A 27,378-nucleotide genomic window follows, 5' to 3' on the forward strand; every position below is an offset into this window, starting at 1 on the left:
TGGGCCCTCCTAAGTTCCTTGTTAAGTTTTTGCTTTGCACTTGGACTATGTTGCCTATAAAAGCAGTGCAAGTTATTGTCATTGACCATTAGTACATCTGTTAACTCTTAGTGTAATGTTGTAATAGATGACGAACAAGGCCTAGTAATTTCTTAAAGGAAAATTTTATCCAAATTCTAACTTGAGCTGCCATAATTATATTTCTTAATACAGGAGAAATTGGATTTCTCCCAGTTTCTTTGGCTGGCTTTGGGGATGGTAGAGAAGACCTGAAGAGTGACTCTTAAACAGTGATTCTCAACCTTTTGTCTGTCCCAACACTCTGGGAATGGTTCAGACTTAATCATAGCAGTGCCCCTCTGTGTAAATGGGGATAACCTCCCTCCTTATTGTCTGTCCCATGGTGATTTGATGTGTACTCCTTCCTCTGCTGTGAATTACTGCTCTAGAGCTTGGTGTCTCTGCTGGGTAATACTGCTTCTCAGTCTGGGATTGTCTGTGTGTTACCTTTTTTTCAGAGGAACTTCTTTTTATCCATGCTGCCTTTTCTATTACCTATTAGTTGAACATCACCAGTAATTTTTAATTATGATTTTTCTTCTCTCTGACTTATTAAGGAATAGAATGTTGCCTCATAGCTTTCTTCTCCTTCTTGTTCCTGAACAGTTCAGAGTTTCCTGGAGAGACAGTATAATTAGGCTCCTTTCTATGCCTTCTTTTTCTTTTTTCATTTAGGCCTACAAAGAATTGTTTTAAAAGGTTGGTTCATGGCAGCCTGAATCAGATTCACCCTGAAGCCTTTCTTAACAGGCAGACTCCTTGGTTCCAGTCCAGACCTACAGGGGCAGGTGGATGTGTCCCACTTCCCTTCTCTTCTCCTTTACTTTTAAGCTTACCTCTGACATAAATCTACCTTTAGTAGTTGACCCTGAGCAGGAGGGAGGGAGGGAGGGAGGGAGGAAGCTTTCAAAGCCCAGGAAATCGCTTGAACTGTGGAAATAAATTTTACAAAAGGAAGTCAAGGGCTACTTATTTTATGAAACTTTGCTTCACACCCCTATCTCCTAATCTGTGTAACAGAGAAAGAGATGAAAATGACGCTACCTTTGCCAGCTGTCTCTTGGTTACTAGTAATAGAAACCTGCTTCTAATGAGCTTAAGCAGAAAAGAGTTTATTACCAAGGACCAGGGTCCTTTCAGAGATGCAAGGGACAAAGTGTGATCGAGTCTCCTAAAGGCCTTGAACCAAAAATTGGAAAACTGAGGACTCAAGGAAGTCATTTTCTCAGTTTTCTCTCTTTCAGAGGTTTCATGATCACCCAGTTTTGCCCCTTCTCTGTTTGTCTGAGTTGTTATTTCCTCTCAACAGACCAGATTTCCCCGCTTCTTCATTGAAGGTGGAAGATGACAGCTCCACAATTCATTTACCATTAGTTTTAGCTTGTGAAGAGGGAGAAGTGTACAGAGAGAACAGGTTCTCAACTGCCAGAGGGTGAGTCGCAGAAGAAGAGCAGCCAGGAGTAAAAGCTTCATTTGTAAATTGGTAGCAGCAGTGTCCATGGTTGTGTTGTTTGAATATCAAATGGAAGCAAGTTTTCAGGTCCTAGAACTATTTTTATGGCCTTTGGCCATACTATTTGGGTAATATGGGTGTGCTTGTCTTTCTGTTCAATTCCAAGCATTTTTTCTCCTCCTCCTTACTGAAAGTGATTTTGACGGCTCAAACAAGCCTATACTCAGAATGTGGCACTCCTTGCTTGTGAGTTGGGAGAAGCGGGTGCCTCAGCTGCCGCCCTCGCTGAGCACCCTGAGGACAACTAGTATGCTCAGCATTTTCTAGATAGGTTTAGGGAAATTGCCTGGGGAACTTCAGGTGTGATTTACATGTTTGGGTTTTTAAAAAATTTACCCAGATTCAGTCATCCTTGTCTAACCTTGAGTTACTTTTACAGACAAGTCTTTTAGTGTATGTGGACTTCCTGTCCTATACTTTTTATTCTCTATAAGCAGGAGAGAGAATCATTCTATCTTAGCACTGCATTCCTGCTTCCAAACATGTTTTACAATAGTGGCAGGTGTTAGGGGGAAAGGGGCTGAGAAGAGCGAGGGTCAGCAATGCCAAGTCAGACAATCAGGAAGGCTTTGAACATTTGAGTGACGACCAGAGTCAGTGAAGTGCCTGTGGTATGCATTTTATCTGTCACAAAATGAAATGTATGTCCAAGTTCTTTGGGGAAGTCCTAACAAGTTCCTAGTTAGTAAGAAATAGTCAATGGAAATTAATTGTATAGGAATTATTATTACTAATTGAACATGAGGGAAATGTCATTTATATTTCCTTCATTTTGTATGCTGTTCCCCATGGACCCTACCCACCATGACACTTCAATCCTCTAAATGTTTTTTCTCTTCAAGGTGTGTTTCTCATTTCTGAAAAGTCCACAGCTTTTTCAGGAATATCACTGTCTTGTTTGGGGAGGGAAAACTACATTGTCAATACTTAATTTATTTGTAGACTTTACGTATAAACACACTTTGTGTCTATTTCCTAATCAGGTTTGGCGATCACCAGACTCCTTGAGAAACAACCTACTTCAGCCCTTCCCCCAGCCACACATGTGTGGTTGCCATTAGAAACTAGTTTTTGTTAAAGTATATTTTATCATTACACAAATATATTGTGAGTACCATAACCTTTGTAAGAATTTTAAGAGGTGACTAGCTACAAGCAGTTTTTGAGAAAATTAAATGCTCCCAAGTGGTGACTGTTGTTATGTAGTATCTTTATTTTGAGGGGGGTGGGCGTGGAGTAGCCATATAGAATATCTTAGGAATGTTTGCTAAATTAGGGAGGGAAAGCAAGCAAAAACCCCTTTATTAGCCATTTTCCCCATTCTTGCAAGAAGATGATGTGGGATTATATAGGTGAAGAAGAGCATGGGATGAAAGTATAGGGGAAGGAAGAGGGACAGGAAGGAGGCAGGTGTCTCTGAGTTGGCTTTCTCGTTGCACTTCTACACCTAAGCATGCACCATCCGTTAGGTCAACCTGTGTGTTCCAGGAGGGATTAAGGAAAAGAAATTGTATTGGCCCTTTTTATTTTTATAATTTAGCTTGTGGTATTTATTATGGGCTTAAAAAAAACTTTCTGAAATATATGTATACATATATGCATATATATATATAAAATTGTACTTAAATATGCAACTCATGAATGTTCAAAATTGTAACCAAAGGGCTTCCCTGGTGGCGCAGTGGTTGAGAGTCCGCCTGCCAATGCAGGGGACATGGGTTCGTGCCCGGGTCCAGGAGGATCCCACATGCCGCGGAGCGGCTAGGCCCGTGAGCCATGGCCACTGAGCCTGCGCATCTGGAGCCTGTGCTCTGCAATGGGAAAGGCCACAGCAGTGAGAGGCCTGCGTACCACACACACAAAAATAAATAAATAAATAAAAATTGTAACCATTGTAACAAGCTTTCAGATCAAGAAACAGAACATTACCAGCCCCCTACAATCCCTTCATACACTTTTTCAATCCTCCATCCCCTTGCCTAAAACCACTCTTCTGACTTCTAACAGCATAGTTTTTCCTTTTGCAGTCTTTAAGGAAACTTATGTGTGTGGTAAAATAAGTGGTATAATAAAATGAATAGGTAAGGGAAAAGAGAACAGCAGTAATCAAAACTGTTTTAGAAGGGAGGTGTCCAGTTGCTGGTTTGATTTTAAATAAAAAATTATCTGTCAATCTGCTCATTTGAGTGTCATTTAATTTAGATGCTAGTTCTTTTAAAATGCTGCCTGTATGATTAAGACAATAGTTTAGCTGTTGATACCCAGCAGTTTTCTTTTTTAACTGAGGAAATGGGAATATAGATTTTGAAGGAGGAAATTCTCAGGCCACTTGCGGAGAAGGCCATTTTGTTGGAGGTTTTAGACAGTAGAGGACAGTATGAAGGCACCGTGTCTCATCGCAGTTGGATTCAGGAGGAAAAGTAAGACGATTTGATTAATTTGTATTGATACTTTTGCCTGAAGAAAATCATCTTGCTTTGCACACAAATTTCTGAAAAGGAAATATAGCTTGTGGGACTTAGGGCAATTTACTTAACTTCTTTGGGTCTCAGTTTTTGTATCTGTAAAATGAGTTAATATTGAATATGTAAAAGTGTGTAGAACATAATAAGCCCTATACAGGTATTAGCTTAAAACAACAACAGTCACAAAAAGTGTCTGTCTATTTAAGTCTTAGAGGTGAAAAAAATATCGAGACTGCCTTCCTTTTTACTTTACCCTCATTCCTATTCACCAGTTAACTATAAAAATTATTAAAGTAATAAGTGTAATAGTTGAAATAAGTAGTAGTTTAAAAGTAAAAATTTTAGTCGTTCCCTGCCCATCCCTAAAGTTTGATCTCTACTTTTAACGCTTAGCTGTTTCTTTGGCGTTTGCCTCATCTGTTTAAAACACAGATGCTGGGCCCCCCCCTAGAGGTTCTGATTCAGTTGATCTGGGGTGGGGCTCAAGAAGTTACAGTTCTAACAAGTTTCCTGATTATGCTTATGCTGCTGGTTTGGGAATCACATGTTGTGAACCACTACTCTAGTCCCCAAATCTCATTGACTCATAAAATGTCAAGGGAGTTTACAGGGTGGGGGGTTGACTCAACAGCTGAAATCAAGTAATGAGCAGATCAGTCATTGAGTGGCTTGATATTAAGTATAGGATAAAGTTCAAACTTTTTTTAGAATTCACCATCTAGCTCCATCCCTTTTTCCATTTCTCACTCATCTCAATACACCTTGTACATTTTAGCATTACTGAACATAGAAATTTTTTTAAATGTGCAGTGGTTCCTCATCAGTGGCTTTTGATATGCTCTTCTCTCTCCTAGAATTCCTGCCCTCATTTGGCTGCCTGAGATACCTTCATTCCCTTGTTACTTTTCTATTTCTGCAGAGGTAGATGTTTCTTCCTCCCACGTGCCCTCAAAGAGCCTGTATATGCTTCTGTCAGAGTACAGATCACACTGTATTTTAACTGTCTACTTGACTGTCTTTCTTCTTTCTAGCTTATAAGCTTCTTGGCAAGAGGGACTTGGCTTTTTACATTTTATTACTGGCTTAGTATGGTTATTGGCATATAATATGAGCTAAAATAAATGTTTGACTAAATTAAGACAGAAGAAATTGGATGATTTGGAGGCCCCAAAGTTGTGACTGCTTGTATGTAGTTTTATTATCCTTAATTTCAAGAAGCAAATTTTCATAAGCAGCAGTATACACTCTCAACACATATGATGCTTCTGGATTTGTCAGGACCTGATACACTTCAGATGCGGGTCTGGAGTCTTAGCTGTCTTGGGCCCCTTTTAGTTAACAGTCACTGAACTAGTTTAGGATAGTGGGAGCCCGTGGGTTCTAACAATCACTCAGTTCCAAAATAATGAGCATTTTTGTCATTTTCGTGTCTTATGTCCGTCTTTCAGAATCTGGCCTTTCAAGGGCCAGCTGAAATGCTGCCCCTGCAGCAAGCCTTCCTTGATTACACCAGGGAGATGGTTCTCTTCTCTAAAGATGTTATACCACTTATTCCCTGGTGTATTCTGTTTTATTTGTACTTATTTATATTAATGTTTTATCTTCCGTTCTAGATCGTTTATTCCGTGAGGACAGTGAAATTTGGGAGCAAGCTTGGGAAAGGATTTTAAAACTATGCTACAATGGTTGGACTTTTACTAGTAGTTGGGAAAGAGTCATTGAAGCTTATGTTCAAAAGAAGAAAAAGAGGAAAAAAATAAGGGACTTATAAATGTGTCTTAGGGCTTCCCTGGTGGTGCAGTGGTTGAGAGTCCGCCTGCCGATGCAGGGGACAAGGGTTCGTGCCCCGGTCCGGGAAGATCCCACATGCCGCGGAGCGGCTGGGCCCGTGAGCCATGGCCGCTGGGGCTGCGCGTGCGGAGCCTGTGCTCCGCGATGGGAGAGGCCACAGCAGTGAGAGGCCCGCGTACCGCAAAAAAAAAAAAAAAAAAGAATAAGATAAATGTGTCTTAGAAGTATAATCAGTAGTAATGCAGAAAGGTTGGGTGGAATGCATAGAGAAAAAAAAATGCTCTGTGGTTTAGATAACAGAAGATAATAGAAAGGGAGCTTGAGGGGAAAGAACAGACATTTTAGAAGTTCAGTTTGCTTCCTTGGTGACAGATTAGAAGAGCGAGATAGAGAACACACAGTGAAACTGAGGACATTGATTAGAATGCTTTTGGTTGCAATAAGAGAAAACCTATCTTGAACTAGCTTAAGCAATAAAGGAGATTTACTGATTTAGGTAACAGGAAAGTTACCTAAGTGCACTGCAATAGTCTCTCCACAATTCTCTTTGCACTGCCATCCAACTTCAAGATTCTACTTGTATAAACCATATTTCTCCCGAGGAAGAAATTGTACCAGGGTCCAGAGTTCTAAGCCAGATCTTGAGGTTCCTGCTGACTGGACTCATCTCTCTGTCCAAACTCTGGCTGTTGTAATTCTAAAACAACTGGTTACTGAACAAAATGCTGTAGAGGTGGAGTTGAGGTCAAGTGTTCTTCAGCCACAAAGCTGCTACATAATGGGGAGGTATTGTTGGGGGAGATAACCACAGTATCCCCGAAGGTTTCTGTGGTAGGAGATAATGTTAACTGGAATAGGAAACAGGAAGAGGTACAGGATGAGAGAGAAAATACTAATGAACATGACTTTGTAGGGGTCAGGGATGATATCAAGCAAGAGGAGCATTTCTGCATGATGGCGCAGCCTCATGAAGGCCTCTGAAGAGGGAAGCAACTGAGCTTGTTCTAGGAAGTGAACATTGTTCTAGGAGCAGCCCATTGGGGCTGGCTTCTAATGAGGGGAAGACTGGATAAGATGAGGTTGGAGAGGGAGGCCCATGTTTTTTGGGTCATGGTAAGGACTTTGGATTCTAAATGCTATGGGAAATCATTGAAAGGTTTTGACTAGTCAGGTGACATGATCCAATATAGATTTTGGAAAGATAATTCTTGTTGTTTTATGGAAATTGACATAGATGAGATTGCTATGGATGCGAGAAGAATAGTAAAAGGCAGTTGCAGTAATCCTGGCTTGAACTAGACTGGGCTATAGGGCAGAAATGAAAAGCAGTAATAGACTAAAGAAATATTTTGCCACTAGAGTTGATTGATTCTTATGATAGAGTAGATTTAAGAGTTAAAGGAGTCAAAAGAGTTGAAGACTCTTAGTTTTCAGGCCTGAACTGGTAATTTGAATGGACATAATAAGAGGAAAACTGGACGAGGAAGAAGTTTGAGAGGGAGATCACTTTTGCGAATGCAAAGTTTGAGATACCTAATAGGATTTCAAGAGGTAGGTCAGGTAGCTGGCTAAATGAGTCCAGAGCTCATGCAGAAGAGAGGTAGGGCTGGAGACGTAAAGCTGGCATTCTGAGAATGGGTGCTAAGATGTAGACCTTAGGATATACAGTGCACAGAGGAATGAGGGTATCCTTAATAGTCTCTGGAGCTCAGCCATTTACTTCATCTGTAGTTTTGAAATTCAGTGTATTTTATATATTGACTTGATTTTGTTAAGCAGTTGACCATGTTAATGCTTTAATAATTTTTGAATTTTTTCTTACATTTTTGGCATATCTTGAGCATCAAGATTGAAATAATAATAAAGCTTATGCCTCTCATGCTTTACTTTAAAAAAATCGGCATAGGGGCCTTCCCTGGTGGCGCAGTGGTTGAGAGTCCGCCTGCCGATGCAGGGGACACGGGTTCGTGCCCCAGCCCGGGAAGATCCCACATGCCGCGGAGCGGCTGGGCTCGTGAGCCATGGCCGCTGAGCCTGCGTGTCCGGAGCCTGTGCTCCGCAACGGGAGAGGCCACAACAGTGAGAGGCCCACGTACCGCAAAAAAAAAAAAAAAAAAAAATCGGCTTAGGTTTTGAGAACAGTTACTGAACAGTTACTGAAATTGCATTTTATTCTTTCTTTTCTCCAGGCTGACTTCTCTAAACTTTTCTGCTTACATGTACATTTTTGCTGAAACCTGTAGACTTGTTTTTTAAAAAATAATTATTTTGAATATGTAGTATATGGGAATGATACAAGATTCCAAAGATATAGAAAGATCTTCCTGCCCTAGTTCTAAGCTAACCAGTTACCTTTCCCCAAAATAAGCCATGTTCCAAGTTCTTGTAATTCATTCCATATCCGTTCATATAAGAGTAAGTTGAGTGGTATTCTGCTCCACGGGCATATCATAATTTATCAATTCCCCATTGTAGACTATTTTTTGCTGACTTCTACCATACTGGAAAAAATTCTTCAAAAAATATCACTGTAAATAATGTCATTTTCCAGAGGTATGAATATATCAGAACAAATTTCCAGAAGTGTAACTGGTGGGTCATAGAGTTTATGCATTGTAAATTTTGATAGATACTGCCAAACTGTTCTTCCTCCAGAGGTTTACCATTGTACTTTCTCACTAGCAATAGTTGAAAGTGCCTTTTCCCATCACTTATGCCAGCACAGTGAGTTACCATCTCCTTCTTTGGTGCCAATCTGAGAGATGAAAAATGCATATCTCATTTGAGCCCTGTAGAGTTTGGGCAATACAGAGTGGTTTCGATTGGATTTTATAGAATGAGTGAAATGACTATTCTGTGATTGTCAGTATATATATATATTTCATACAATTTCCTTTTTTTAAAACCACAGCAGTTTGTTTCTAAGTGGCTGGAGAACATTATTTAATTGCTGTATTTTAAACCATATGTTATAATACAGATGTTTAATTTTCAGAGTTTTAAATCACTAAATATTAATTTACAGGTTTTATCTGAGAGAACTGATATTGAACTTTGGGTTTGTGCCAACGTTATTCGTCTCTTTAATGATGATAACACAATTCCCTTCATTATACGTTATCGAAAAGAGCTTATTAATAACCTTGATGCTGATTCCTTGAGAGAAGTTCAACAAACTCTAGCGGAGCTACGGTAAGAAACCTGGGAAGGGATGAGCTTTGTGTAAGGGGAAAGAGGGTGTGTGAGCCAATGAGGTGAAACAGTGAGGAAGTGAGTGATAGTATATTTTGACAGTTCCAATATTTTGTTTTCTTGATTTATTGTAATCTGGATTTAGTCCCCTTCTGACAGAGGAAGCCAGCTCCATTTTACTTATTTAGGGGTGTGCAGAGTCCCTCTGCTGGTGTGTTCATGCATAGCTTGGGCATGTATCTGCAAAAGGTGGTTTGCATTATTAAGAGTCTGTGCCTATGAGTTTGAATGTCATCTTCTCTCATAGAAATGATTTTGCATAATGGAAAAATTAGAACTACCAGCAGGTAACTCAGAAAAATACATTTTAGTCTAAGTCTTCAATAGCTTACATAAAACTGTCCTCTTAATACTGTGAAGTCCCTAAATGGAGAGTTCTTTGGCTATATAGAGTTTGGTAGAAAATATGTATATTTCCTTTTTCTATTCTTTTATAGGGCATGGTAATTTAATGTTAGTGGATTGTGAGTTTTGTATGGTTATAGAATGGAAAGCACTCTTTAAAAAATTATTCCTCTGGATTTATTGTAATAACTCAGAAATAAGCATATAAAGGCTATAAAACTAACTGTATTCAGTAGAGTTTATTAAAACAGTCTTTACCATTCATTTATTTTTTGCATGTCTCCTACATGCCAAGTGCTATGTTGTTGCTATGTGTGTTCTTCAACAAGGATATGATTTATATTGGATATAATCTTACCATGAAGCCATTCTAAAAGCACTAAGGGTTATTTTTAGAACGAGCCTAATAAGCCTCTGTGATTTTGGAGGAACTTGCCTCTCACTAACATTTTTACCCCTTTTGTTGAATTTCTTTTAGTGCCAGGAAGATTTAAATGCTAATATGTGGAAAGTTATATTTCATCAAGAGGCAAAATCAATTAGCCAACCCAGAAATATAAATGACTAGTTATTCAAGTGGTTTCAGATTCAGATCACCCAGGACCAGGCTAGTATAATCAAGCACAAAGGGACGCAAACTGGAGATCACAAGTCCTGTCTAAGAGGGGCAGCTGCTACTCATCTCCATCAGATTATAACATGTGGGGTTCTCTACCCAGATTGCTGTATCTTCCTATTTTTGAAAAACTGATAATCTGAATTTTTATGTAAAAAAATTTTGAGGTCAAACAAAATCATCTACAGGCCACATCTAGAAGTCCAGCGATTTGCAAATTCGGAAGTAAGCTTTCTGTTTGGTTGAAGGCAAAGTAATGAAGAAAATCTTAAGGGTTTTGGGATCTGAAATTGGGGAAAGTGTCACAATCAAGAATAGTTTACTTAAAAAAATTAAAGGTATTCTACCAGTTTTTGATTGGGTGGGGGACAAATAGAAGCTTTATGTCAAGATTAACATTATTATTTTCTTTTTCTCTAAAAACACACTTTAGCTGCAACAGAGTTCATTCTCTGGGTATCTATTAATAGAGGAATACATTAAATATTAGTAGAGGACTATTTCTCCAAGTAAGTGGGGGCATTGACTAGGACTTAGAAGATCTTTTTATATCGTACAGAGATTTCTTTTTGGTAATGAGGTATGGTCTCTATTTTTCTTGAGCTCAGCTTTTTCTATAACTAGAGCATTGGTTTTTACCCTATTCATTGCTACTCATAAATGAGTAGTGAAACTAATTTGGTAGGTCATTACCACTTTAACAAAAATGAAATAGAGAATAGAAAATATGAGTGCAGTTTCTGTGGTAAAGGTAAATATTGTTTCATGAAACTATCATGTTTATTAACTGTTTATTAAATATGAAATTATATATGTGTATATACTGGGTTGCAAGGTAAAAATATTTCTTACTGAGGGTCACTTAAAAAGTGAATCAAAAAATGATTATGGGGCTTCCCTGATGGCGCAGTGGTTGAGAGTCCGCCTGCCGATGCAGGGAACGCGGGTTCGTGCCCCGGTCCGGGAGGCTCCCACATGCCGCGGAGCGGCTAGGTCTGTAAGCCATGGCCGCTGAGCCTGTGCGGCCGGAGCCTGTGCTCCGCAACGGGAGAGGCCACAACAGTGAGGGGCCCGCGTACCGCAAAAAAAAAAAAGATTATGATTATGGATAGTAAGAAACTTCTGTATTTTCTCTAAAGATGCCTTTCCTCTCCCTCATATGCAAGCCAGTAGGTCATTGGCGTTTTGTCGAAATGACCCTGGTAGGCTTCAGCCTCTGAAAACAGTCTTGGGCTACCAAGAATGTAGAAGACACAGAGGTGTGATCTAAGGACTGCATATTCTTCCTCATTAACTTCTAATCTTCTGCCTTCCTTTTTTTTCATAAGTAGGTTTAGTTTTCTTTTCCATCAGTCATTTTTAGTAATTTATATTATCATCTCTCTAACTTTTGCCCATCATTTTAGCAATACCATTATTAGGCAGAAATTATAAATTGTTAACAGGTAATGAAATAGGATGAAAGGCTGTAATAATAATACATTCTAAAGTATCAAGGTTTTGAAAATCAAGGAGAAACTGAAATACTGTTTCAGCTTGAAGGAGACTGTAGACACATAGCAATTACATAAAACCCATTCTTAGCTGAATTCACTATCAAGGACATATATAGGAACAATTGGTGAAACTTAAATGAGATCTGAGGGTTAGAATATATCAGTATTATATCAATGTTAATATCAATTTTAATTACCTGCTTTTGATGGTTATAGGAGAAGATTCTTGTTTATAGAAAATACATACTAAAGTACTTGGGGATGATGGTAACTTATTCTCAAATGAGGGGGGGAAAAGTTCTTTTTACCTTACTTACAACTTTTCTGTAAGTTTGATATAGCTTCAAAAAGAAAGTTTTAACATATAGGTCTTTTATATTATAAAAGTTTCTATTTTCAGGGCTGTTGCAAAGAAGACTTATAACACAATCCAAAAAATTAAGAAGGAGGGGAAGATGTCTGAGTGCTTGTTAAAAGCCTTGCTGAACTGTAAAACTTTTGAAGAACTAGAACACGTGGTAAGGAATACTTTTTATCTTTTAATGTAATACTTACCTCAGTATATTATGATTTGGGTCTTATAGTTAAAGAGCTTGAAATAAAAAGCTAAAGTCATCAACCACCATCATTATTTAATTCAATAAAATATTCTTTATTCAGTAAATATCTATTAAGCACTTTCTTGTGATAGGCACTTGGGTTTATTGGGTTGGCCAAAAGGTTCGATCGTTTTTTCCCATAATATGGCTCTAGTAGCACTTAGTTGTCTAACTTCATTCAAAACAATTTTGTTAGATTGTATGTGACAGCTGTCATATCAGCGTGCATTTAAAAAAAGGACTTATCAAAACTGGTGAATTTTTGTGTAGCCATTTTAATATTAAAGATGGAAGGAAAAAAGCAACATTTTCAGCATATTATGCTTTATTATTTCAAGAAAGGTAAAAATGCAACTGAAATGCAAAAAGAGATTTGTGCAAAAAAAGATTTGTGCAGCATATGGAGAAGGTGCTCTGACTGATCAAACGTGTCAAAAGTGGTTTGCGAAGTTTTGAGCTAGAAAGTTCTCGCTGAACAATGCTCCACAGTAGGGTAGACCAATTGAAGTTGATAGCGATCAAATCGAGGCATTCATTGAGAACAGCCAACATTGTACCACGCGGGAGATAGTTGACATACTCAAAATATCCAAATCAAGCGTTGAAAATCATTTGCACCACCTTTGTTATGTTAATTGCTTTGATGTTTGGGTTCCACATAAGTTAAGCGAAAGAAACCTTCTTGACCACACTTCCACATGCGATTCTCTACTTAAACGTAATGAAAACATTCTGTTTTTAAAACAAATTGTGACGGGCAATGAAAAGTGGATACTGTCCAACAATGTGGAACGGAAGAGATCGTGGGGCAAGTGAAATGAACCACCACCAACCACACCAAAGGCTTGTCTTCATCCAAAGAAGGTGATGTATATATGGTGGGATTGGAAGAGAGTCCTCTATTATGAGCTCCTTCTGGAAAATCAAATGATTAATTCCAACAACTAATGCTCCCAATTAGACCAACTGAAAGCAGCACTCGACGAAAAGCGTCTGGAATTAGTCAACAGAAAATGCATAATCTTTCATCAGGACAATGCAAGACCGCATGTTTCTTTGATGACCAGGCAAAAACTGTTACAGTTTGGCTGGGAAGTTCTGATTCATCCGCCATATTCGCCAGACATTGCACCTTCGGATTTCCATTTATTTCGGTCTTCACAAAATTCTCTTAATGGAAAAAATTTCAATTCCCTGGAAGACTGTGAAAGGCACCTGGAACAGTTCTTTGCTCAAAAAGATAAAAAGTTTTGGGAAGATGGAATTATGAAGTTGCCTGAAAAATGGCAGAAGGTAGTGGAACAAAAGGGTGAATACGTTGTTTAATAAAGTTCTTGGTGAAAATGAAAAATGTCTTTTATTTTTACTTAAAAACCAAAGGCACTTTTTGGCCAACCCAATACAAAGATGACTAATACATAGTCCTTGTCTTCAAGGAATTCCCAGTTGAGTGGGGAAAAAGAAGAGTAGGTAACAGAAGCGTAAGCTTAAGGGAGAGTGTGCTGAGCTGGAGGCATAGATGTGAGTGTCTGCAGCATGTAATTGGTATTTGGAACCATGAAAATGGAAGTTTTCACTCAAGGAGAGATCATGGGGTAAGCAGGTCAGGATAGACCATTGAGGAACACTAACTTTTGAAGCATGGGTGGAGGAAGGGAGAGCCTAAGAAGGAGACATGGAAAGAATAGTCAGAGAAGTATGAAGAGAATCAGGAGATGATGATACCCATAAAAGATTAAGGAAGAGAGTCATAGAAGGAGGTAATGATCAATGGTTAAGTAATTAAATATAGCAGGGAGTTTTGGCAAGATAAGGACTGAAAAATGTATATTTGGTAATTAGAGGATCATTGTGGATCTTTGTGATACCACTTTCAGCAAGGTGTGTGGAAAGAGAAGCCAGGGGGCAGTGGGTTGAGGAGTGAATGTGGACTAAGAAGTAGAAGCATTGTGTGAGGACATCTTTTAGAGGAGCTTGCTTGAGTTGAGGACTTGCAGTCCTGGCAGTCCAAGCACTCAGTTTGTGGGATGAGTGAATCCAAGCAGATAGCTAACTGTAAGCATGTAGAAAAGTATAAAGAGTCTGATAAGGAACAACTGTTTTCATACAACTTGTATTCTCTGTTAGCATTAATCTTTGAAGGAAGAGGAAAGTGTTGAGAAGAGGATGTCTTTAGCATTCTCACATGTCCTCTAATTTTGTGTCCTAATTTTAACTTTTGCTTTTTAAAACTGAATAATTTGGTATGTTTTCTGACTTTTTTTCCTAGTCAGCACCATATAAAACTGGGAGCAAGGGCACCAAAGCCCAGAGAGCAAAGCAGCTGGGATTAGAAGGAGCAGCCAGGACACTGCTTGAGAATCCAGGGGACCTCAATCTGCTCTCTTACATTAGGCCCAATGTTAAAGGTACCAGCTTTACTTAATAAAGAGGTCGCTCCTGTTTCTTTCTTCTTTTAATTTGAAAACCTAGGTTAAAAAAATTGTTTCATTAAGTAATGATGGTACAAAAGAATATTACAGCATATAAAGAGTAAATAATTCTAATAAAACAAATCCCAGTATACCTCCTGCTTAGCCATTCAGCTTTCCTCTTTTGATGAAGTGCCTGTTCTACTCTTTTGCTCTTTTTTCTATTGTGTTGTTTCACTTTTTCTTATTAATTTATAAGTATTTTTTAGATATTCTTGCTCAGTTACATGTGCTACAAATCTTTTCTCCCAGCTTGTAACTTCTCTTTTCACTTTCTTTTATTTATTTATTTGCGGTACGCGGGCCTCTCTCACTGTTGTGGCCTCTCCTGTTGCGGAGCACAGGCTCCGGACGCGCAGGCTCAGTGACCATGGCTCACGGGCCCAGCCGCTCCGCGGCATGTGGGATCTTCCCGGACCGGGGCATGAACCCGTGTCTCCTGCATCGGCAGGCAGACTCTCAACTGCTGCCCCACCAGGGAAGCCCTCTTTTCACTTTCTTTATGCTGTCTTTTGGTAAATAGAAGGTCTTAGTTTTATCATAGTTAATTTATTAATCTTTTCAATTTTGTTAATCTTTTCTTTTTAGATAATTGCTTCTTTTTCTTTTTAAAGAATTTCCTTTATATCCAAGGTTATAAAGATCCTCCTGTATTGTCTTTTAAATTTTTTATTCTATTTCTAAAAACTTATTTAATTATAAAAATCATATCTACTTTTTGAAAAGAACTTCAACAATTCGGACAGACATGGATTGTAAAGTGAAGTCCTACTTCCACACTTCTACTCTCCATGAATAAAGTGTTTGTCTTTTTCTTAAGTGAATCTTCCTTTCACTTTGTGTGTGTGCGTGCACAGGAGAGAATGAGAGAGGAAGGGGGTAAGGGGAGATATTTCTAAGAAGAACCCAAGGAAAGTGTCAACTGATACGTGTCAAGGTATATTGGTTTTATTGTCAAAATGAGCCTTGGAGTGAGAGCTTTTTGAGTAAGAGTGGCTTTTTCCAGGGATTGGAAAGGATTGAATGGGGAGATTGATGCTAGGATTGAATGGGGAGACTGATGCTAGGATTGAATGGGGAGATTGATGCTCTGGTGATTACTACTCTCATTCTAGTTCCTTTTAGCCTTCCTTCCTTTAGGCTGGGAGAGTGTCTGTAGGGGGCAGTCTCTGACAACAAAATCTACAGGATGTACTAAACTGTAGAGAATAAGCATACCAAAATCTATGTTTATTTTATATAATCTGGCAAATGTGAATTTGCAATTAAAAAAATTAAGTATGTGTCTGTGAAAATATGAATATCTGCTCATACACAAATACACACATCCTAATATCTATATTGAAAAGGGCAATAATGAAAAGAAAAAGCAATGGTAAATATTTGAATTTAGAGATGGGTTGAAATGAGTAAAATTCAAGTTTGTTCTACTTTTTTCGTTATATTTTCAAATGTTTGCAACTTTAATATTTTAATATTAACTGAGACCATATAGCCATGCGTTAAGGTTAGCCACAGTGGGAACTATCTGTGCCCAGTGATGGTATATTTTCTTATCAATAGAATCAAACGTTGGAGCTTTCAGAATGTTAGATGCATAATGATTTATGGTCAGTTTTTATTTTTCTCTTCTGGTCTATTTTCTTTCCTTCCACTCTTCACCTCCTCTGGTACAAAGTTTTCCTTAGTTCACACACATACTGAGTTCCTACTAAGTAGGTTTGATAACATAAGGTTTACAAATTGTTTTCCCCTGAATGATGTGGGCTTTACAAAAGCCCATTGTTACAATTGCAAAATCTATAATTTCCTCTTTCTAGTCTCTCTCATTAATTGGTCTCATTGTAGGTTCCATCTTTACTACTGACTTCTCACCCTGGTATTCTCATTAAACTTCGGGTAATGATGCTGTGAGGTACTTTTGGACTCCAGGAATGAATGCATAGTGAGTTGTTTTCTAGGATAAAGACTGATCTAGTGAGAAAGCTAACACAAGAGCAGACACTTACTGACTCCTGACTATGCGCCACAGCTGTTGTAAGTCTTTACATATACAGTCTAACACCTCTCAAAGGTAATTTGTTCCTGAAAATTCCCTCATAGGGAAACTCTCTTAAAATGTAAACAGGATTCCTATTAATTTCAGTGGCCAAATTTCTTTCTTTAAATTTCTTTGGAATAAATGCAGTTACATCATTAGTTAAGATCAGTTATCAGTTATCATAATACAACCTACTTACATAATACAACCCATTACATAATACAACCCATAATACAACCCAAGGCATTTTCTCTTTATTAATTACTCTGTAAGTTTGTTCTCCTGTCCTCTTTGTCTTCTGTACTTGTTACTCACTAAAACCATACCCTCAGAAAAACATACTTATGATACTTAGTGCTTGTGTAATTCAAGTTTTAATGGAAGAAAAAAAAGAAGCTTTAATGGAAATAGAGCAATAAAGACAAAAGAAATAAATAATGCATTGCAAATGATCTCTCTCAGTGTATAAGTTGATATTGCAGGAGCCATAATGTACAAGACACACTGCTGTAAATTAGCAAACTGAAAGCACTTGGAGAGAACTTAATGTGCCATTGGTAGACAATTCAGCTGTGAAGATGAACAACCACATAATGGCTCTTGTTTTGTGCTCATTTGAGGTTTGAGAAATTCAAATAGGTCATTGAAAATGTGAATAACTGTCTCATAAGCCAAAATAGGAATATTAATAAAATTATTTGCGAAGGAGAATTTTTGTAACTGGAATGAAATAGTATACCTTGGGATATGACTCTATTAATAAATATTTCCTATAACCTATAATGCTTAATCTTTGTAAATACTTCATGAAGTAGATACTATTATTATTCCATTTTTATAGGAAACTGAGTCACAGAGAGAACAAGTAACTTGCCCAGGGTCATACATTTGGTAGATGGTGGAGCCAGGATTAGACCAGGCAGCTGGCTCCAGAGCTGCATTTTTCACCACTAGGTTATATGGTATGTTAAGGTCCTGTATTATTGTTTTTGGAGACTTGATTTTGTTGCTGAGGGAAGCTAGTCACTGCTATGATACTTTTCTGTCTTTTTGTTTGTTTGTTTTTTAAATTTTTATTGGAGTATAGTTGCTTTACAATGTCGTGTTAGTTTCCACTGTACAACAAAGTGAATCAGCTACATGTATACATATATCCCCTCTTTTTTGGATTTCTTTCCCATTTAGGTCACCACAGAGGATACTTTTCTGTCTTAAGTTTGTCAACTTAGGGTTTTATTTTGACTGGAATAAATTTATTGTGATTTAATTATAGATTTAAAAACCAATCTGTAGTTCTTGCTTTTGTTTTCGCTCTTACCCTTCTCCTAAAGGGCTTTCAGCTCTCCAGGATATTGAAACAGGAGTGCAGCATATTTTAGCAGACATGATTGCTAAAGACAAAGACACGCTTGACTTCATTCGGAAATTGTGAGTAACTCTTAGAGTTTTCTGCTTTGTGGACTCATGATGTTAAGGGTCGCATGGTTAGTGCTAACTCCAGTGTTCATTAAAAACTTTATTTTCAGACTTTTAAAAATTAAAATTTTTTTTTTAGTAGCACAGCTCTCTGCTCAAACAACAGAACCCGAATACATAAAACATAAAAGTAAAGTTGCTTTAATTGAATTCTGGGCAGGGAGCCTGGAACTCTGCCTGTTCATCCTCCTTACCCTGAAGCATCTTAGCAGAGGCCTCTGAGGAACACAGTTTAAAAACCACTGCACTGTGCAATATATGCTACAGAGAGATTCATAACCATTTAGAATGGCTGGCATTGCTTTTTAAACGTATTGAGTTGTATGCACTTAATTTTATAATGTTTACCAGTGGTTGGGTTAACTTGAGAATGTTTAATATCAGGTATGGATAAAAGTGCTGACCTCAAAATGAATTTTAGCTGATGGAGAGAGCAGCTTATCCATAGTATCATAGTCCCAATTTATAAGAGAGTAAAATCCTTTGACCTAGACCCTACTTGGGCTTATGGATTTTATGCCTCATTAAAAAAAGATATTATTTTAAAAACCTTATTTTTAGGCACTCTGTCCTTCCTTTCCTTCTGTGTATCAGAGGACAGGGTTTGGCAGAGGTCTACTCTTCCTCTCTCTCCACATCTCTAGCTGTGTGAGCTGTGCAGAGGAGAGTAAAGGTGAAAATGAACCGGTTGACTACTGTAGCTTGTCAGGGTTTTTGTTAATGTAAGGGAGAGAATTTTTCTTTTTCCTCAGTGGCCCTCACAGGAATGAGTTGAAGTAGGAGAATTGTGCAGGTTTTTAAATGTGTTTTTACAAGTAATTATGCTGCTGAAATTTGGGTCAATTTCATAAATTGTCATTGGAAGCTGTCTTAACACATCATCTTGTTTCCCTTCTTTTTAGCTTTTAATTTGTTCTGACTCTCTAACTCAGTGGTTAGAAAAGGATGATATCTAGGCCAGAGTTATTAGTCTCTTGCATAAGTGCAGATAGTATCTGAACTCATTTAGGCATTTTATGGGAGGATTGGGTTGAAATATAAATAGATCTGGAACACCTATGCTAGCATGAATAGGCGAGGAGTCCCCTTTTGATGGGTCAATAACATTTTTATAGTTGAGCATCATTAAAAAAAATCTCGTGTGGTAAATCTCATTTAGTTTTTTGTTAATCTTTTTTCTATATAACGTGTTTCTTTACTAAAGCACATGTTAATAACTACTTAATGTTTGAATATTTGTGTATCTGAACAGGTGCCAAAATAGATATATTTGTATCCAGTCATCTCTGGCAAAGGTATCCTCAAAAAAAGTAAATGAAAAAGATGTTGATAAGTTTCTGCTCTACCAAAATTTTTCGTGCAACATAAGAAACATCCAACATCATCAGGTAAATAAGAAAACTGCTTATGCATGCTGATAGTAGTAATAATGATAATACCTCAGATTTGCTTATTTATTTACTAAAGAATTTTCAATCAACTATTTTCTTCCTTCATATAAATTTTTATAATATTGTTATATCCTCCCCATTTGACAAATGGGGAACTTAAGACCCACAGAAGTTAGTAAATGACACTGAGACTTATTAGCTGTGCTAACAGTATAACACTTTGATATCTTGACTCTCTGGCTGGTGATCTTTCTTATTAGAGTTTTCTTCCCAGTATGCTTGGATTTGAGCTCAATTCTGGATCTTTTCCATGTGAAATACAAAATAGGGATAACTGATTTAGAATAAATAAAGTATGAGAGATCTCAGTTATATAAATCATACTCATATCTCAGTCTTTTAATTTCACATTTCATTTTATTAATTTTTATCCTAATTGTAGTTATAGGTTATATATCTACATTGTGGAATGTGGCTTGAAATCATATAGAAAAAAATTTTTTTTTACAAACCAAAAATACAATAATACTGACTTTTGTATTTACCTGTGTAGCTACCTTTACCAGTATTCTTTACTTCTTTGTATGCTTTTGAGTTACTATCTAGATTTTATTTCAGCCTGGAGGACTTTCTGTAACATTTCACGTAGGGCAAGTAAACTCCCTCAGTTTTTGTTTATCTGTAAAGTCTTAATTTCTCCTTATTTTTTAAAATTTATTTTTAATTGTGATAAAATACATATAAACTTTACCACCTTAACTGTTTTTAAGTGTACAGTTTAGTAATGTTAAGTATATTAACGTTGTGCAACCAATCTCCAGAATTTTTTTATCTTGCAAAACATAGATTTTCTGAATATAGAATTCTTGGTTAACAGTTTTTTCTTTCAGCACTTTGAATATGTTACCCCACTATCTTCTGGCCTTAATGGTTTTGACAAGAAATCAGCTGTTAACCTCACTGAGCCCTTGCACATGATGATTGCACTTGATTTTCTTGCTACATTTAAGATTCTCTGACTTTTGACAATTTGATTATAATTTGTCTTGCTGTAGATCTCTCTGAGTTTATTTTTCTTGGAGTTTGTTGTGATTTTTGGTTGTGTAGTTAGATGTTTCTGATCAAAATTGGGAAAATTTTGGCCATTATTTCTTCAAATATTCTTTGATCCCTTTTCTCCTGGGTCTCCCATTATATGTGTGTTGGCATGCTTGAGAGTGTCCCACAAGTCTCTTAGCCTTTGTTTATTTCTTTTTTTTCTTTCTTTTAATTCTTCTCAGACTATGTAATCTCAATTGACGTATCTTCAAGTTTGCTGATTCTTTCTTCTGATTGTTCAAATATTGAACCCCTCTAGTAAATTTTTCATTTCAGTCATTGTACTTTTTTGCTCAAGAATTTCTCTTTGGTTCTTTTTTATAATACCCAGCTCTTTATTGATATTCTGTATTTGTTGGGATAACATGCTCATGATTTCCTTTAGGACTCTGATTTCCTTTAACTTTGAGCATATTTAAAACAGTTAAAGTGTGTCTAGTAATGCCGAAGTCTGAACTTCCTCAGAGATGGTTTCTGTTAATTTCTTTTTTCTGTAAATGGGTCATATTTTCTTGTTTCTTTGCCTGCCATGTAATTTTTTGTTAAAACTTGTCATTTTGAATATTATAAGTTGGCAACACTGAAAATCAGATTCTTCCCCCCTCCCCGGCATTTGTTGTTGTTGCTGTTGTGGGGTTTTGTGGTTTATTTAGCGACTTCTAAACTGTTTCTGTAGTCTGTATTCTTTGTTTGGCCACTGAAGTCCCTGGTCTATTAGCTTAGTGGACAGCTAGTTACTTGACAGAGATTTCCTTCATTCCTAGAACCAAAACAAATAACAACTTTCCTGGTCCTGCGTATTTGCTCTATGTTGGGGCACCCTTCAATGCTTAGCGAGGCTGTTACAACTCTACCTTAGCCTTCACTTTGTCCTTGTGTGGAGCTCAAAGGTCAGACAGAGGTGAAAACTTAAGGTATTCCCAGGTCTTTTCAGAGCAGGTGTCTGTCTAGTCCTGAATGCGTGCATGACTTCTTAGATTTCCTAAAATATGTGGAAATTTTAAAAAGCCCCTTTCCTCTCAATATCTCCTTTACTAGCCTCTTCCTTCCCAGGTTTTTCTGATCTGTCTGATGGTTGCCCTGACTATAATCCCTTATCCCCAGGTGTTATCCCTTACCCCTTGAAACTGCAGCTAACACGTTGCCTTTAAATACTTTGAACAAATGCCACCCAGGAGCTTCCTGGGGAAGCTCTGAGACAAGCAAAACAAAGGCAAGCCCTTGAGCCAAACCGTCAGGGAGCCATGAGACAGATCGAAACACATAATCACAAACTTTTGAGAATAAGGTCCGTATTGCTCCCTCTGGTACTAGCAGAAGTAGGCTGTTATCTTCACTGCCACTGCTGAACTGCAGAGTGGGGGATGGTAAGTGGGTAAGTTAAAAGTGCTCTTTCACCAAAATTCTGCAGCTTCTTTAAGTGTTCCTCTGATTGTTGTAAGTTTTTGATTAGATTCCAGAGTTCTGAAAAAGTAGAATCTGGCAGTTTTTGCCAGTTTGTTGCTTTTGTAGAGGTTTGGAGTTTTGGAATTCCCTACTCCACCACTTTGGTGATATCACACCTAACAACATCTTTAAAGTGTGGTGTGTATTCCCCTGTTCTATTCCAAAACCAGCATGTGGCCTTAACCTTATGAACTGTCCTTCTTTATCTTGTTTAATGGTTTTTAGCTTGAAGTCTACTTTGGTATCAGGATTGCAACCTGTATTTTCTTAATGGAAATTGATTTCACCCTTGTTTTACTCTTAGCCCTACAATTATATGAAATGCTTGCCCTTAGTCCTTTTGCCAAAATTTTCCAGTCTTCTTTTAAGCTGATTGAAGCTTATTCTCTAGTCTAGTATGTAGTTGGCAAAGTTTTTCTGTAAAGGATCAGGGAGAAAATATTTTAGACTTTGTGAGCTAGATGCCTCTTCCTGCAGCTACACAACTGCCATTGCAGCACGAAAGCAGTCACAGCTAATACATAAATGAATGAGCATGGTTGTGTTTTAATAAAATTTTATTTATGAAAACAGATGTTAGACTGGATTTGGTCCATGGGCCATAGTTTGCTGGCCTCTGCTCTTGTATATTTCTCAAGAAGATTTTATGTGTATAGTACAGGTGTGCCTTATTCCGTAGTGCTTTTTACTTTATTGTGCTTTGCAGATACTGTGTGTTTTACAGATTGAAGGTTTGTGGCAACTGTGTTTCATACAAGTCTGTTGGCACCATTTTCCAACAGCATTTGCTGACTTTGTGTCTCTTGTGTCACATTTTGGTAATTCTCTCAATATTTCAGAATTTTCCATTATTATTATATTTGTTCTGGTGATCTGTGATCAGTGATCTTTGACATTACTGTTGTAATTGTTTTGAGGTGCCATGACTGCACCCATATAAGACAGCAAACTTAATTGATAAGTATTATGTGTGTTCTGATTGCTCCATGGACCAGCTGTTCCCTCCGTCTCTATCCTCCTTGGGCCTCCCTATTCCCTGAGACACAATAATATTGACATTAGGCCATTTAATAACCCAACAGTGGCCCCTAAGTGTTCAGTGAAAGGAAGGAGTTGCACATCTCTCACTTTAAATCAAAAGCTAGAAATGATTAAGCTTAGTGAGGAAGATATGTCAAAAGCCAAGATAGGCTGCAATCTAGGCCTCTTGTGCCAAATAGGTAGCCAAGTTGTGAATACAAAGGATAAGTTCTTGAAGGAAATTAAGACTGCTACTCAAGTGAACACACAAATGATAAGAAAATGAAACAGCCTTATTGCTGATATGGGGAAAGTTTCAGTGGTCTGGATAGAAGATCAAATCAGCTGTAACACTCCCTTAAGCCAAAGCCTAATCCATAGCATGGCCCAAACTCTATTCAGTTCTATGAAGGCTGAGAGTTAAGGAAGCTGCAGAAGAAAAGTTTGAAGTTAGCAAAGGTTGGTTCGTGAGGTTTAAGGAAAGAAGCCTTCTCCATAACATAAAAGTACGAGGTGAGGGACTTCCCTTGTGGCACAGTGGTTAAGAATCCGCCTGCCAATGCAGGGGACATGGGTTTGATCCGGGAAGATCCCACATGCCGCAGAACAACTAAGCCTGTGCGCCACAACTATTGAGCCTGCGCTCTAGAGCCCATGAGCCACAACTACTGAAGCCCGCGTGCCTAGAGCCTGTGTTCCGCAACAAGATAAGCCTCCGCAACAAGAGAAGCCCGTGCACTGCAACGAAGAGTAGCCCCCACTCGCTGCAACTAGAGAAAGCCCACACGCAACAATGGAGACCCAACGCAGCCATAAGTAAGTAAATAAATATTTATTAAAAAAAAAAAGTACAAGGTGAAGCAGCAAGTGCTGATGTAGAAGCTGCAGTAAGTTATGCAGAAGGTCTAACTAAGATAATTAATGAAGGTAGCTACAGTAAACAACAGATTTTCATTATAAACGAAACAGCCTTATACTTGAAGAAGATGCCATCTAGGACTTTCATAGCTAGAGAGGAGTAAAATGCCTGGTTTCAAGGCTTCAAAGCTTCAAAGGATAGGGTCTTTCTTGTTAGGGACTAATGCAGCTGGTGACTTGAAATTGAAGCCAATGCTCATTTACCAGTGCTCTATAAATGGAACAACAAAGCCTGGATAACAGCACATCTGTTTACAACATGGTTTGCTAAATATTTTAAGCCCACAGTTGAGACCTACTGCTCAGGAAAAAAGGTCCCTTTCAAAATATTACTGCTCATTCACAATATACCTGATCACCCAAGACCTCTGATGGAGATGTACAATGAGATTAATGTTGTTTTCATGCCTGCTAACACAACATCCATTCTGCAGCCCATGGGTCAGGGAGTCATTTCAACTTTCAAGTCTTATTATTTAAGAAATGCATTTCATAAGGCTATAGCTGCCATAGATAATGATTCCTCTGATGGATTTGGGCAAAGTAAATTGAAAACCTCTAGAAAGGGGCTTCCCTGGTGGTGCAGTGGTTGAGAGTCCACCTGCTGATGCAGGGGACACGGGTTCGTGCCCCGGTCCGGGAAGATCCCACATGCCGTGGAGCGGCTGGGCCTGTGAGCCATGGCCGCTGGGCCTGCGCGTCCGGAGCCTGTGCTCCGCAGCGGGAGAGGCCACAGTGGTGAGAGGCCCGCATACCGCAAAAAAAAAAAAAAAAAAAAAAAAAACAACCTCTACAAGGGATTCACCACTCTAGATGCCATTAAGACCACTTGTGATTCGTGGGAAGAGATATAATATCAATATTAATACGAGTTTGGAAGAAATTGATTCTAATCCTTATGGGTGACTTTTAAGGGTTCCAGACTTCAGTAAAGGAAGTAACTGCAGCTGTGATGGAAATAGCAAGAGAAATAGAATTAGAACTGGTGCCTGAAGATGTGAAAGAATTGCTGCAATCTCATGACTAAACTTTAATTGATGAGGAGTTACTTCTTATGGATGAGCAAAGAAGGAGGTTTTGTGAGATGGGATCTGCTCCTGGTGAAGATTGTTCAAATGACAACAAGTGATTTAGAGTGTTACATCAACTTAGTTGATAAAGCAGTGTCAGGGTTTGAGAGGATTGACTCCAGGTTTGAAAGGAGTTCTACTGTGAGTAAAATGCTATCAGCATTGCATGTTACAGAGAAATTGTTCCTGAAAGGAAGAGTCAGTCGATGCGGCAAACTTCATTGTCGTCTTCTTTTAAGAAATTGCCACGGCCACCCCAGCCCTCAGCAGCCACCACCACATCAGATAGCAGCTGTCAACACGGAGGCAGGACCCTCCACCAGCAAAAAGATTATGGCTTGCTGAAGGTTCAGATGATGACTATGACTTTTTAGCATTAAAGTATTTTTTAATTTTAATTTTTAAAATTTATTTTTAATTTTTATTGAAGTATAGTTTATGTACAATATTATAAATTATAGGTTACAATATAGCGATTCACAATTTTTGAAGGTTATACTCCATTTGTAGTCATTATAAAATATTTGCTACATTCCCTGTGTTGTACAATATATCCTTGTAGCTTATTTTATACGTAATATTAGTAGTTTGTACCTCTTAATCCCCTTATCCTTTCTTTGCCCCTCCTTTCCCTCTCCCCACTGGTACTCTAGTTCTCTATATCTGTGAGTCTGTTTGTTTTTTTGCTATATTCACTAGTTTGTTGTATTTTTTATATTCCATATAAAAGTGATATCATACAGTATTTGTCTTTCTCTTTCTGACTTATTTTACTTAGCATAATACTCTCCAAGTCCATCCATGTTGTTGCAAATGGCAAAATTTTGTTCTTTTTTATGGCTGAGTAGTACTCCACAGTGTGTATCTATATCTGTCTATCTATCTGTCACATCTTCTTTATCCATTCTTCTGTTGACGGACACTTAGGTTGCTTCCATATCTTGTCAATTGTAAATAATACTGCTATGAACATTGGGGTGCATTTATCTTTTCAAATTAGTGTTTTTGTTTTGGGTGTATACCCAAGAGTGGAATCCTGGGCCATATGGTATTTCTAGTTTTAGGTTTTGTTTTGTTTTGTTTTTTAATTAATTAATTTATTTATTTATTTTTGGCTCTGTTGGGTCTTTGTTGCTGAGCATGGGCTTTCTTTAGTTGCAGTGAGCAGGGGCTACTCTTCGTTGTGTTGCGCAGCCTTCTCATTGCAGTGGCTTCTCTTGTCGCGGAGCACAGGCTCTAAGCATGCAGGCTTTAGTAGTTCTGGTGCGTGGGCTTCAGTAGTTGTGGCACGCAGGTTCAGTAGTTGTGGCTCGTGGGCTTAGTTGCTCTGTGACATGTGGGATCTTCCCAGACCAGGGCTCAAACCCATGTCCCCTGTATTGGCAGGCAGATTCGTAACCACTGTGCCACCAGGGAAGCCCTAGTTTTAGTTTTTTGAGGAACTTCCAAACTGTTTTCCACAGTGGCTGCACCAATTTACATTCCCAGCAACAATGTACAGGGTACCCTTTTCTCCACATCCTTTCCAACATTTGTTATTTGTGTTCTCTTTGATGATAGCCACTTTTAATTTAAGGTATGTACATCTTTTTTTTTAGACATAATGTTATTGCACACCTAGACTAAAGTATAGTGTAACATAACCTTTATATGCACTGGGAAACCAAAAAATGTGTATGACTTGCTTTATTGTGATGTTGTTTTATTGTAGTAGTCTGGAACTGAACCTGTAATATCTCCGAGATATGCCTGTAATTCTGAGTTTTTACACAGTCACAGTTGTTTCCTATGTCCTTGATACTTGAAGGATAGCTTAGCTCAGTAAATATATATATTTTTAATAATCCAATGATTTTTTTAAATTTTATTTTTTATTTTATTTTTGGCTACGTTGGGTCTTCGTTGCTGCACGTGGGCTTTCTCTAGTTGTGGCAAGCAGGGCTACTCTTCATTGCGGTGGCTTCTCTTGTTGCGGAGCACAGGCTCTAGGCGCACGGGCTTCAGTAGTTGTGGCTCATGGGCTCTAGAGCACAGGCTCAGTAGTTGTGGAGCATGGGCTTAGTTGTTCCGCGGCATGTGGGATATTCCCAGGCCAGGGCTCAAACCTGTGTCCCCTGCATTGGCAGGCAGATTCTTAACTACTGCGCCACTAAGGAAGCCCAGTATAATATTTTTTGTTTGCACTTTCTTTCCTTAAGTTTGTCAAACGTGTTGCTCTGTTGTTGTCTTACTTTGCAAGTTTTTTTTTTTTGTTTGCTTGTTTTTGAAATCAGATGCCAATCTAATTCTCTGTTTCTTAGAAATGCTGAA

General features: G+C 38.1%; 1 protein-coding gene across 5 annotated transcripts in view; it reads left to right on the forward strand.

Annotated features, from left to right (window-relative positions):
• Nucleotides 1–27,378, forward strand: part of SRBD1 (S1 RNA binding domain 1) — a 221,141-nt gene that overhangs the window by 13,168 nt on the left and 180,595 nt on the right. For all 5 annotated transcript variants that reach the window (XM_060168674.1, XM_060168675.1, XM_060168676.1 and 2 more), the window contains exons 5-9: nt 8,855–9,021; nt 11,939–12,056; nt 14,407–14,545; nt 17,981–18,077; nt 19,378–19,513. In XM_060168674.1, coding sequence (XP_060024657.1) covers nt 8,855–9,021; nt 11,939–12,056; nt 14,407–14,545; nt 17,981–18,077; nt 19,378–19,513 — 657 coding nt within the window. The remainder of the gene's footprint in view (nt 1–8,854; nt 9,022–11,938; nt 12,057–14,406; nt 14,546–17,980; nt 18,078–19,377; nt 19,514–27,378) is intronic.

Source organism: Lagenorhynchus albirostris, chromosome 13 (assembly GCF_949774975.1).
Source record: "Lagenorhynchus albirostris chromosome 13, mLagAlb1.1, whole genome shotgun sequence".
In the NCBI taxonomy this organism is placed as follows: Eukaryota; Metazoa; Chordata; class Mammalia; order Artiodactyla; family Delphinidae; genus Lagenorhynchus; species Lagenorhynchus albirostris.